At 60.3% G+C, this 13,317-nt stretch overlaps 1 protein-coding gene across 12 annotated transcripts in view; it reads right to left on the reverse strand.

Moving 5' to 3' along the window:
• LOC146333859 (epidermal growth factor receptor substrate 15-like 1) overlaps positions 1-13,317 on the reverse strand; it is a 46,083-nt gene that overhangs the window by 1,812 nt on the left and 30,954 nt on the right. For 7 of the 12 annotated variants that reach the window (XM_084826113.1, XM_084826108.1, XM_084826107.1 and 4 more), the window contains 2 exons: positions 12,120-12,252; positions 7,500-7,705 (listed from right to left, as the gene is read on the reverse strand). The exons of 2 other annotated variants lie outside the window; for them this stretch is intronic. In XM_084826113.1, the coding sequence (XP_084682239.1) occupies positions 7,500-7,705; positions 12,120-12,252 (339 nt within the window). Of the gene's footprint in view, positions 1-1,878; positions 1,951-7,499; positions 7,706-12,119; positions 12,253-13,317 lie in introns of those variants that run through there. 3 more of the 12 variants (XM_084826115.1, XM_084826112.1, XM_084826109.1) reach the window with 2 other exon arrangements.

A 13,317-nucleotide genomic window follows, 5' to 3' on the forward strand; every position in this document is an offset into this window, starting at 1 on the left:
TCTCCACGCGGTCGTGGAAGCTCACGGGGTGACTCTGGGCCGGTCACAGACTCTCAGCCCAGCCCACCTCGCAGGGTTGTTGTTGTGAGGCGAAAATGGAGAGGAGGAGGATTATGTACGCCGCCTTGGGTTTCTTAAAGAGGAAAAATGGCGGGACAGAAATGAAATAAATCAGGGGACCAGGTGATGGGGAATCGCCTTCTCCACCCTGGAGAGACACGCCAGGGAAGAACCTGGAGGTGCAAGTTGTCTGGCCTGCTGGAAGGAGACTCCCTGCACCATCACAGCCGCATCTGGCCGCCAACCCTCGGCTGCGGGAACATTCAAGGCTGAAGCCGCCCCTGAGCACAAGCGTCCAGGGTGAACGTGGGCAACTTGCAACCCATCCTGCAAGTCTGGGCGCTACAGAAAGGCCACATGCAAGCCCAGACTCCAAAACCCTCCCAAGAGCACCAAGCCCAGCAGATCCTTTGCCCAGTAGGAGCCAACCCGATGTGTCTGGGGAGATCCCCAGCAGACGACAGGCCTTTCCCGGCAGCTTGTCCCCAGAGCCGGACGCTCTGAAGCCGGAACTAGGACTCCGGATGTTTGGGGCGTCAGCTCCCAGCGTGCTTGGCCCTGCCGGCAGGGGATTCGGGTTGCCGAAGTCCCAAACACCTGGAGACCTGCCTTCTGCAAAGCCCTGCACTCGGGCCGACTGCTGCTGAACACGGCGGTGGCAGAGCAGCTTTTGAACTCAGCCCTGAGTGGGGAGAGCTGGCAGGAGCTGGGCAGTGTCCAGCTCAGGATGAATCGCCCCAGGCGAGGAGGACAACATCCTGTCTGGTTGGGCAAATGGGGCAGGGGGGAGCAAAGAGGCTGTGAGCAAAGCGTAGGATGTGGTACGAAGGTGAAGAGGAGACTGCACAAGCCAGAGACTGCTGGAGAGGGACGCCCTGGACAGGGGCTGCTGCGCTCATGCCAGAAGCCTCCGAACCCAGGTGAGGGCGTTGGGCTGCCTGGTTTTGGAGGAGAACATAGGTGGCGGGACCCTGGTGGCGCAGAGACAGCCCGCGAGAGACGGTCATCTTTGGATGTAAACTCTAGAGGAAAGGCAGGCAGGGGGCAGCGTCGCCCTGTACATCAGAGGGGGCATCCTGTCAAGCAGGCCAGAAACCTCGAAAGGGGCAAACTCAAAGAAGCTCTGTGGGTGACAAGACCAGGGCCCAACGGGCATTCCACAGCGGGACATGCCACCCCCCCCCCCCCCCGGCCCAAATGCTCAGCGCTGTCGGGATGGGAGAACGAGATCAGGAAGGCCGGGCTGGGAGAATGGGCGACGTCAAGGTTAAGTGCATGCCGCAGTCAGGACGAAGAGGCAAAACTCCCAAGTCCCCTAAAGGGAGCTGGCCATGGAACCCACCCACGTGGAGGGAACCCTGGTCTTACTCCCAAGTGGCGCCCGGGCCTAAGGCAAGATCACAGAATCACAGAATCATAGAATAGGAGGGTTGGAAGGGGCCTACAAGGCCATCGAGTCCAGCCCCCTGCTCAGGGCAGGACTCCAAGTCAGAGCATCCCTATAGAAGCATAAAAAGTAGGTTTGGAAGGGCTCTGTAAGACCATCCAGTCGAACCCCCTGCTCAATGCAGGAATCAAAGTCAGAGCATCCCCGACAGGTAGCTCTGACTTAGATTCCTGCCACAGCGCGATCACGCTTTACACTGTAAAGGAAATCCAACTGTCAGCAGTTGGCTTCAAAAGAGGAGACTTCTCTCAAACAAAGCAACTGTCAAAGGGGAAGTTGAAAGGGAAGTCACGAAGGGCGGATCTCCTCGGGACGCTCAGGGGTGACTTAAAACCACCACAACAGAAGCTCAGCCAGAATATAAGTCAGACCTCAGCAGGTCAGGAAAGGCGCCACCAAGTCCAAGAGGTCACCAGCGTGGTTCACAGACAGGGTCAAGGAAGCTGTTGGGGGAAAGGAGGCTTCTTCAGACGTCGTGCCCAAATGAGGAGAACAAAAAAGGGGGCGAGTTTGCCCTGCGAAAATGCAAGCAGGCAATCGGGGCGCCAAAACGGGTTCAGAGGAGCATATTGCTAGTTAGATAAAGACCAACAATAAAAAGATCTTTAAGAACATCAGATGCAAGAAACCTTATTAAACAAAATGAAAACAAATTGCCGAAGCCCGATGGTGTCCACCCGAGAGTTCTTAAAGAACTCCAGTGTGAAGCTGCTGACCTTCTGACAAAACCATGAAATATGTCCGTAAGATCAGCCTCTGTACCATAGAATCATAGTATAGTAGGGTTGGAAGGGGCCTACAAGGCCATTGAGTCCAACCCCTTGCTCAATGCAGGAACCCAAGGCAGAGCATCCCTGACAGGTGGCTGTCCAGCTTCGTCTTGAACGCCTCCAGTGTGGGAGAGCCCACCACCTCCCTAGGGAATTTGGAAATTCCAGTTTGGAACTGTAAAGTGACCAATGCGACACCATTGCTTAAAAAAGGGTCTGGAGGGGGTCCCAGAAACAACAGGCTAGTTAGTGTAACGTCTGTTCTGGGTAAACTGGTAGAAAGCCTTATTAAACTCTGGGACCAGGTTCTCTGAAGGATCGCCACCTCCCTTATGTCCCTGCCCAGACCCTAAGGCGATCTTTGGGGGTCCTTCTCTGGGAGCTCCTGCCAAAGGAAGTGAGGCAGGGGGCTGCCAAGAAGAGGGCCTTTTCTGAGGTGGCACCCCGCTGTGGAAAGAGCTCCCTAGACAGGTTTGCCCGGCCCCTGCGTTGCAATCCTTTTGGCGCCCGCCAGGTGAAGACCTTTTTCGTTTCCCAGCATTTTGACACTCTGGGCTTTTAGCTCTGCTGTCTTAAATCTGTATTTTAAATCTCTGCTCTGTTTACTCTGGTTGTACTTTTATATTGAAGCTTTAGGGCACAATCCTATGGGGATAGTTGGCCGCCTCCAAACTCGGAGGCGACCGACTCTCCAATGTAGGGTGGACGGAGCACGGAGGGGATCGTCTCCTCTGTGTTCCGGCCGCCCTGCACTTAGGGCTAGATGTCCGCTGTCTAACCAGGGCGGCTCGGAGCGGGGGGAGGCCAGACGGCACATCGGAAGCATTGTGCTGGCATTTCCGCCGCCACCTCCCCGCCCCCAGGAACACTCCCTTTTCCCCACTTCGTGCTGCTCTTCCGAGCGCGGAGCTAGGGATGAACTGAGGGAAGGGGCGCGGATTCCTGGGACCTGACCTCGGAGCGCTGGCCCCGAGCTTGGTTCTAGCAGCCACAGGATTGCGCCCTTAATCTTTCATATTTAATACTGTTTTATGTCATGCTTTGTGGTTTCAGTTTTTGTGAACCACCCAGGGAACTTTGGCAATTGGGTGGTACAGAAATGAAATAAATACAAAGCTATCAAGCATCTAGAAGGGCAAGCCTAGGACGCGGCTTCCGCAATGCCACGTCCTATCCTACTAAACTCTCGAGAGTTCTTTGGATGATCTGGTAAATAGTTTCCGTGGACGTCCAAAAAGCTCTCAAGAGAGTCCCTTCCCAAAGGCTGAAGAGCAAAGAGGAGAGGCTCTCGTCTGGATTTGCAACTGCTGATGAACAGAAAGCACAGAGGTGGAATAAATGAGTCATTTCTCGCAACCGAGGGATGTGAACAGCAACGTCCCCCACGGCTCTGTACTCAGACAGGTGCTTTTAAACTTGTTCAGAAAGGATCTGGAACTGGGGGGGTGAGCAGCGAGGGGGCCACATTTGCTGACAGCACCCAATTATTTGGAGGGCTCAAACAAGAAGGGACCGCAAAAGCTCTAGAAGGACTGCTCCAAACAGAAATCAACATGGCGGAAGCGGCCGATTGTGAGCACATGGAAAGCGATGCACGCTGGGGCTGGCAAATCCTAACGGCAAGTACGGTTCTATGTTGCCTCCAGTACCACAGACAGTATGCTGGGGAACACGGATGGGAGGGTGCCGCTACACTCCTGCACTGCTTGTGGGCTTCCCACCGGGGCATCCGGCTGGCTGCTGCGGGAACAAGATGCTGGACTAGGCCGTTGGACTGGCCCTGCACAGCTCTTCCCAGGCCCTCGCGGTCCATGTGGCCGCCATCGCTATCCGCCCGCGACAGGCACAAGTCACCAAGCCCCTGCCGCGCTGCTTTGCACGACGGGGGGCTCCCATGTGTCCCGCATTTGCTGCTCACCCAAACCAGGGCTTGATTGTTAACGTGCGAGTGGGGCGGGAACACGTCCCCCCACCCCTGTCCCCTTTCTCCCCGTCCTTCAAGGGAAGGTGCGTCACAGGGGAACCCTCCCACTTCCCTGCCCCAGGAGAAGGCACTTTCTATCAGCTGTGCAGCTGGGAAAAGCCTTCCCGTTCTCTCGCTTGCTCTCTGCTGTCCTGCACTGGATACCTGAGAGGGAACGCATTCTGACAGCTCCGGACGGCGTGGGAGGGTCAAGGATGCAGCAGGGCCCGGCCCAGCCCAGCCGGCAAGCCGTGGAAAGGTCAGTGAGCCCCCAAGGGCTTTCCTGGCCTGGAGAGCGGAACACGCAGGGCAAAGAGCACACAAGGGTCTCGCACCAGCCCCCTCCGGGAGTGCAAGGGATTCCCAGGAGAAGCCCTGCCTGGCCGTCTGGGCCAGCGAACGAACCCAGGGATCTGTAGGACACAGCGCAGGGGCGGACACAGCACCCGAGCAGCAGAAGCTCGGAGCCCCCCAGCACAGAGGCCCCCCAGCACCAATTTCTTCCCAAGGTGCTGGGAGAAAAATCGCACGTGCGTGTAGCAGAAGCGCCACAGGAGGAGCGGCTGGTCAACGCAGTCCTCCGCGGGCGGCATCGGGAGCGGAAGGGGCGAACAATCCCTCACGGCCCGGAATGGGGGAGCGGGAGCACGCCAAGGGGTGGCCTCTGCTGGATGAGCCATGGCAGCGGACCGCATGGACCCAGGGGCAAGCGGGGGGGCGCGCTCGCCCCCGGGCCTTTGAAGCTGCAAGGAGGCGCACGGAGAGGGCGCGCTCCGGGCACACAGTGGCGCGAACAGGCAGCTCCGGGAGGTGCATTGGAGGGCGCAAGCCGGGGTCACCCAGGGCCAGGGGGTGCTTCCCGACCAGCAGCTGGGTGGAGCCAAGCAAGCTTTCCCAACCCAAGAGGCAGTCAGGGGCCGCATCCCAGCTGGGGTGGGGCCAAAAGGCAAGCACCAGCCTATTTCGGCTTGGCGCTCTCCCTGCTGGCAATGAATCCTCGGGAGAGGCCGGCGGGGGACCGCACAAAAGCTGGGAAGGCGCCCAACTATCGTCGATTAGGAGAAGGGGACGTGGCCTCCTGGGGAAACCCGAGGCTGGCTTGCAATAGCACGCTGATCTGTACCCCTTGAACGCCTCTCCCATCCCATCCAACGGAAGAGGGATCCGGGGGACACCTACAGCCGGACCTGGCCAGGGAGCTTTGCTCCCTCCACCGAAGCAATGCAGAGAAGGGGCAGGGGGGGAGGGCACACTGTCCCAGCACCTCACCTTTGGTGCCAGGCGTGCGACGAATGGCAGCACCGACACTCCTGGAGAGGTGACATCACCCGAAACAACGCAGCTGGAATCGGCGTAAAAAGAGAAGTAACCCCCCCCAACCCACACAGATGTTAAGGCCTGGATTGCCCGAACAAGCCATGCTCGAAGCCAGCCGGCTGCCGACCCCAGCCCGGCACCGTGCCCAGGAAGATCAGAGGCCGACGGCGCCTTCAGAAAGCAAAATGAAGCCGAGGCAACGCCTCTCTGCTCTGGAGATGGCCACACACGGACCTGCTGCTCCACACTGGGCCTCGGCAGCCCAGGCGCGGCGGATCCCCAAGCCCTGGGCCTCGGGGCCGAGTCAAAGTTGTGGACCACACGACTGCCCTTCCTCCATCCCCCCAATATCTCGTGCTGCAACCTAGCTGCTTCTACCCCAGCTTAGACCCACGGCATTCGGTTCTCCTTCCAGAAACGTGACATTCTGCCCCATTAGCTTCTTTGGGGTCAACCCTCACCCCAATGGCACCTTCCGAAGCCTTACCAGTCCCTCGTGGCCTTTTGTCTGTTGTGACCCCCTAGTCCCCTAATATCCACGTTTATGCAGTGGGCTTTTAAAAAGGCAGCCGCCGGCGTGATCACATCACTCCGGCGCTGAAGGAGTTGCCCGTTGCTTTCCGGGCCAAATTCAAGGTTTTGGTTTTGGCCTTTCAAACCCTATATGGTTCCGGCCCAGCCGATCTCAAGGAGCGCCTCCAGCAACACCTCAACGAGATCAGCCTCGGCCGGCCTTCTGTTTGTCTCATCAGCCAGGACAGCTAGGCTGGGGAGGACAAGGGAGAGGGCCTTCTCTGTGGAATTCCCTCCCTAGGGAACCCCGCCATGCCTCCTCTTTAATGAGCTTCCATCATGCATTGAAAACCTGGTTCTTCACGCAGGCATTTGGGGTGGGTTTGGGTATTTTCAAACAATGTTTTCATGTATAATTTTACCGTTTAAAATGGTACTATTGTATAGCACCCAGAGCGGCCGGGTGACCAGCCAGATGGGCAATCAAGAAATTTAATAAATAAATTCAAGACGAGGCTGGACAGCCATCTGTCAGGGATGCTCTGACTTGGATTCCGGCATGGAGCAGGGGGTTGGGCTTGTTGGTCTTACAGGCCCCTTCCAGCACTACTATTCTATGATTCCAAGAAAGAAAGAAAGAAAGAAAGAAAGAAAGAAAGAAAGAAAGAAAGAAAGAAAGAAAGAAAGAAAGATCGATTGATCTGGGGTGTCCATGCAGAATTACCAACCCCACAAAAAGAACCCCCGAAGAGCCTGGATTGCACCGTGTTTGGGGGATTCAAGCCAGAAAGTGTTTGTAAGCAGGTTCTTTGATAGAATCATAGAAGAGTAGGGTTGGAAGGGGCCTACAAGGCCATCAGGTCCAACCCCCTGCTCAATGCAGGAATCCAAGCCAGAGCATCCCTGACAGATGGCTGTCCAGTCTCGTCTTGAACGCCTCCGGTGTGGGAGAGCCCCCCACCTCCCTAGGGAATTGGTGCCATTGTCGTATTGCTCTAACAGTCAGGAAGTTTTGGTTAGAGACCAAAGAGTTTAAAAACACACACAAAACCACTTTCTGGACCCCATGAGGTTTCTGCAAGGGGCCTCGGACTGTGCCCCTCTGCCCCCCGCCAATGGCACAGATGGAGTCAGTCCGGAGAGGAGAGGCAGAGCTCCGCTACAAGAACGATACAAGCAAGCAAACGAACCTCTCTAATGAGCAGCGTGGAACTCAAAGCGCTTTTTATTGATCGAGAAGGGGCTGCAGGATACAGAAGTATTAATACGGGGCTACCACAATGGGGAGAGGAGGGAGACAGCGGGAGGGACGAGACAGAAGCTGGGGGGGGGAGAGCACAGGGAACAGAAATGATGCCAGAGAGGCCTGGAGGCGGCAGGCAGCGTAGAAAAAGCAGCTGTGTGTTCAGAGAGAAGGAACGTAACTTACAGAGCTGAAGTCAGCCAAGCCCAGGGAAGAGTCTTTAGAAGGCTTACTCGAAGAGGAAAGTGCAAACACGTCTCTTCCACTAAATAGGTCCCCAAACCCCCTTTTACTCTGAAACGGGTCACAGCGGTCAGCCCCAAACGGCTGAAACGGGTCGGGGGGCTTGGCAAAGTCAGAAGGCCCCGCGTAGCTTACGGGAGGACTTTTACCTGGAAAAGGTTGAAGGGGGGGAGAAGGGACAAAAGGAAGAAAAGGGAGAGGTTACTTACCGTGGGGGGGGGATCGCAACTCTCCCCCGCCCCGGGAGGCGAAAACTAGCCAAGCTCCCCCCACCCCGCCCTGCCTCGGGACGGCCCCAGGGCGGGAGATGCTCCACCAGATGCGCAGGACCCCCCCCCAACAGTTCTATCCATGGTGCTCCCACACGGCGGCAACAAGGGGAAACACACGGTCTGGACGGCGCCACTCTTTCCTGCATGGCTGGGGGGCCAAGGGCGCCAGCGGGGGCCGGGGCGGCGTTCCGTGTGCTCTGAGCTCTGGGGACCGGCTAGGAGATTTGGGGGAGACGGGCTCCTCTCTCTGCTCCCCGCCGCCCCCCACACAAAGCGAAACCGGTTCCCCGGCTGAGAAACCACCGGAGCGTCAGCAGCTGCCCAGCTGCGGACGCAAACCACGCCAAGGGCCCGCTCCCCCAACACAGCAAAGGCGAGCGGCGCTGTCGCTCACAGAGTGGATGTCTGCTTCTCCCCCACAGCGGCCCCCCGGCAAGCCATTTTTGACCCAGGGGCACCTCGCGAGGGCTCTCTGCCGCTGTCCAAAGCCGGGGGCTCCAGAGGGCCAGTGGACGCGCAGCTCTGAATCCAGCCCCCAGACCTCCCGGAACCAGACGCCTCCCCCTGCCCCCCGCAAGCACACAGCTCCTCTGAGCCAGACACGCCTGACCCCTGCGCTGCCCCCCCGGCCCACTTCCCTGAGCCCTCCCGAGGAGGCCTCTGGCTTGCGAGCCCCGCCGGGGGCCAGGGACGCATTGGCCTCCTCAGCGCCACGAGATGCCCAAGCAGCTCCCGGCAAAGGGAAGCCTGGCCTGGTGGGCCACGCCCCACGCGCATTTTCTAGGGAGAGCTGCCCACCTCGGATAGCCAGCACAGAGCTCCCTTGGCAAGCCCAGCCACGAAGGCTCCTGCCTACGCCTGCGCCCGTCCGAAGGGCAGAAGGCCGCTTCGTGGCTAGGCCGCCCCGTCCCTGCCCCCGGGCACTGATGCTGTGTGGAGCAAGGACCCCGCTGGGTCTCCGGGCAGCACCCCCGCTCGGAGGACGGGGTTTCCGGCTCACAACGGCAGAGGCGGCAGAAAAGACGAGAAGAGGACGGGGAAAAACACAGCAGCCACAGCACGTGCGCCTGTCCCAGGAAGCCCTCTCGGGACTCGATGGCCTTGTAGGCCCCTTCCAGCCCTACTATTCTATGATTCTTTGACTACTGACTATTCTGACTCCTGCACCGCGCCAAGCAGGCCGGGCTTGCCCACAAGCCCCTGCGGCTCGACAGCCTCGGCCAGCCCCGGCTGGTGTGCTGAGAGTGAGGCGAGGTGGCTCTTCTCTCGCAGCACGCCCCGGGCGCCCTGCGAGCTCTGCAGCCTGCCATTCTATGATTCCGTAGGGGGGCCTGACCTGGAGACCTGCACTGACCAGGGGGTTGGACTCGACAGTCTTACAGGCCCCTTCCAACCCTACTTTTCTATGATTCTATGGAAACACACTGCAGGCCCAACCCCAGGCCCTCCGCCGGAAGCCCCCGCGAAAAACAGGCAACAGCACTTGGCCACCGAAGCTGTGAAAGCCGAGGGCCTGCATGTCACAGGCCCGATACAAAGGCGGGCATCTTACCGTCCAAACGCAGCTCGCCCCTGCCGCACTGTGGGCCTTTTGCCACGTCATGGAATGTCTCGACAGTTCAGCCACTGAGAAAGAGCCTCCCGTGGTGTGGGAACAGAGACCAGGCCTCGAATCAGAAGCAGAGGCGTTAACCACGGAGATGAGATGCCAACTTTGCAAAGGCAGCTTCTCAGCAAAGCGAGAGCACGAGAGGCCGGAACAGGATCGCACCATGAAGCAACTGTTCTCTGTGCACGTGTGCGTTCTAAGCCCGCCATCCAACCCCGCCGGAAGCCCGGCAGGGCCTGCCTTTGCACAAGGCCCGAGATGCGCAGGGGAGGACAGGCCAGATCTCGCGCATCTGACAGCTGGCAGAAACCGATCCCGCACCTGCACACAGACCTGCACCAGCCCTTGTGCTGGACCTCGGTGGGCACTGAGCATCCTGCACCGAACCTCGACACCTTGAAGGCCTGCAAGCGCAGGCCGCACGGAACAATTCCATGACCCAGCTCGGTGTCGCTCGTCCATCGGCTGCTTGCCGAGACGAGTATCATCGAAGCAGGGAGACCAGCCTCGCCCCAAACATCGGCCACTGGCGCACTGGCTTCCCTTCCCCTCCTTCCTCCCGCTCCCCTTTCCTTCTGTGTCGTGTCTTTCCGATTGCAAGCCCGAGGGCAGGGCCTGTCTCAATAGTCATCTTTCTAGGCCACCCAGGGAGCCTTTTTTGGCTGAGGAGTGGGGTAAAAACACCCCATAAATAAACGCATCCACCGATGCTTGAACTGCAGACTTTGTCGAGCAGCTCTTCCCCGGGACGGCTGCCCGGTCATCCCCGCCCCATGGTTTGAGTCCTGCCCTCTGGACTCGAACCAAGGGGTCTTGGTTCCCCTTCAGCTGCCTGGAGACCGCAACGCTGTCTCCCCGTCCTCGTCTCCAAGCTCTTCCGCCGCCCCTCCCGGGACCCTTGCCACCCTCTGGATGCGTTCCACTTTGCCGAAGTCCTTCCTAAAACGAACAATGGGGCACAGGAAGACAGATGCAGCCCGGATGGTGTCAGGCAGAGCAGCGCCGGCTGGCGGCGCGCCCCAAATTCCTGGGGCCTGATCCAGCAGCAGCAACCACGTTCTGGGCAGCGTCTGGTGGCTCAACACCCCTTCGTGACACCCCTGCGGGAAGCCCACAAGCAGGACACAAGCACATCAGCAACTCGAGCACATGGGCATCCTGCCGCTGGTGCTGGGCGAGCACAGAGCCATCGGGGCTGGTAGCCACCGGTAGCCTTCTCCTCCGGGAATCTGTCTAACCAGCCAGCCCAGTCGATAAAGCCATCGCTGCCCCTTGCGGGAGCCACTTCAAGTTTGCACTCTGCGCTGCGTGAAGAAGTGCCCGAATCGCCCGTCCACCAGCTTCACGGGACGACCCCTCTGGGTTCTCGCAGAGGGGAGAAAGAGGACAACGTCCCCGTCTCCGCTTTCTCCGCCCCGGGCAGCGATCTCCGCTCCCCTGTCACGCCTCCCCACGCTCGCCTTTTCCCGAAGCAAAACAGTCCTGGGCATCGCAAACTTTCCGCGAGGGGAGCTGCTCCAGCCCCTTCACTGTGGGGCCGCCCTTTTCCCAACTCCACGAGCCCAAGGGAGACGGCCAGCGAAGGGTCGGGTGCGACGAGAAAAAGGGGCCTGGCCAGCCCCCCGCTGGGCCTGGGGCAGCACAGAGTGCTCCAGGCCTACACAGGCCTGGCGCAGGCCCACGGCGCCCGGGGGCCACCCCCGGCGAGCGGCCCAGGCTCTGCCCCCCTGATATTGCCGGCGAGCCGCGCCGCTCCGACTGCGCTGCGAAGAGGAAGTGGTTCTGGGTGGGGCACTGCAGCTGGTCCCACGATCGCAGCCCGGGCGCACTGGAGTGACTCGCAATCACTGACACCCACACAGAGGCTTCCTGTGCTTCGAAAAAAAATCTGTTTCTCTCCTTTGATGCTCAACAGCTTGTGCCTAGAAGCTCGCTGGCGGCGAGCGCCAGCTTTGTGCACACAACAGGCGAGCCCCAAGAATCTGTTTGAACTTCCATGGGAGCTCGCAGGAGCAGCCCCGCTGGGGCAGCCCCCCGCCAGGTGGGGGCAGCACAAGCCACAAGGCCCAATCAGCCCCCGCCCTCTGTGCGGGGGCTACCCGGATCTCCCCTGCACAGCGCCCAGCCCTCCAGTGCTGGCACAAAACACTCCCGCGAGGCAGAGCGCCACAACGCCGGGGCGAGGGGCCACTCACCGGGGAGGGGGTTTCTCACCCGGCCCAGACACACCCGCACCAACACCGCCCGCCCTCCACGTTTCTCGAGGAGGCGTGATTGGCGTGCCCCCGCTCTGCTGGAGCTGCGCTCGAGGGAGGGTCACAGCAGACCCAAACACAACCACACGCTTTCCCGGTCTGTTTATGGCAGACGGGGCGAGAGGAGACCCTTGGAAACACCACGTTTGGGGAATCCTGGGCGCCAGCTGCAGCCATGGGGGCCGGGGGGTCCCGGGTAGGGACCAGAGATCTCACACACACATGGGGGGAGAGAGAGGAGAGAGAGCTTGGCCAAGCACTGCAACCATTCCGGTCGAAAGCAGAATAGAAAAGGGAGAGTGCGCACGTGTTCTGCTCCCTATAAAACGTTCCCAGGAAACCCCACCCAAGGAGTTTGGGGCCACCCTTGGCGCGGCCCGCCCTTCCTTGCCCCTGGTCCCAAGGACAGAAGAAGAGGAGGACTCACCACCGGGAGGCTTGGGCCGGGGAGGCATGTTTTTCTTTGGCGGGAGGGCGGGAGTGTCTGCCTTACTCTTAAAAGGGTCATCTGAGAAAGCAGCCCCTCCAAAGGAGGAGGAGAACGGGTCGGAAACTGGAGGCTGCGTGAGGAAGACGGACACAGAGAGAGAGAGATGGAGAGAGACTCAGCGCCGGAGGCCAGGGACCCGGAGGGCAACCGGGCCTGGAGCGCGATGTCCGGGGGGCTGGTCTTCACTTTTTAAAGGAGACAAACGTGGCAGATCCCGCCACACCACGTGGCACAGGCGGGGCCTCAGGGCGCCACTGCCGTCGGAGACACCCAGGCCCAGCTCGTGGCTGCTGGGTCCGTGGAGCTACTGCATGAACAGACGCAGGCAGGAAGGCACAGCGCTGCTTCTCCGTCCCAACAAGGCCGCCCCCAGTTCCCAGCAGCAAGAAAGGGAAGGGAGCCGAAAGAAGACACACCCATCTGAGGGGGGCCGGCCGGCGTGGAGGGAGACGCGCTTCTCCTCCGGGCACCGCCCCGGCCGTCAAGGGACGGGACGGGACGGGGACAGCAAGGAAGATGCAAGGAACGGCTCGATTTGCCCAGGTTGCCCTCCGGCACTTGGCTCTTCCATGCGCGGAAGGCCGCGCAGGGAGGGCCCCCCGCCACAGGCCGCGTGCCACTGCCACCCTTGTGACGGCCGGCCTCTGGCCACCAGGCGTGCCGTGGAATGCAAGGGGTGTCCATCAGGCGTGCCGTGGAATGCAAGGGGTGTCCATCAGGCGTGCCGTGGAATGCAAGGGGTGTCCACGAGGCAGGGGGCACGGGAATCCACCAGACCACCGGCCCAGCCACCCCAGCCTCCACGACGGAGGGGAACCACAGCACAGTAGGGTTGGATGGGGCCTACAAGTCCATCGCGTCCAATGGGCCAGGGGAGGCAATAGGCCTGGGGGGGCGAGAGGGCGCCCCAGCCCCCCGCAGGGCCCTCTGCCCAGACTATGGGGAGCTTCGAGGGAAAGGCTCGTCCATCTTCTGCTGGCCTTGCGGTGCTGCTCCTTCATCCAGCGCTGGATTCTGCCCACCGTTGTGGGCTTCCACACGGCCCGAGGCCTGGACTGGGAAAAGGGGCTGGCCGCTGGGGGCGCCCGTGAGGCCTTTCGGGCATCCCAGGGCAGCGCTGCCCCCTAGCGGCAGG

This window comes from Heloderma suspectum, chromosome Z (assembly GCF_057233095.1).
Source record: "Heloderma suspectum isolate Gila_16-S chromosome Z, 16-S_ref, whole genome shotgun sequence".
Lineage (NCBI taxonomy): Eukaryota > Metazoa > Chordata > Lepidosauria > Squamata > Helodermatidae > Heloderma > Heloderma suspectum.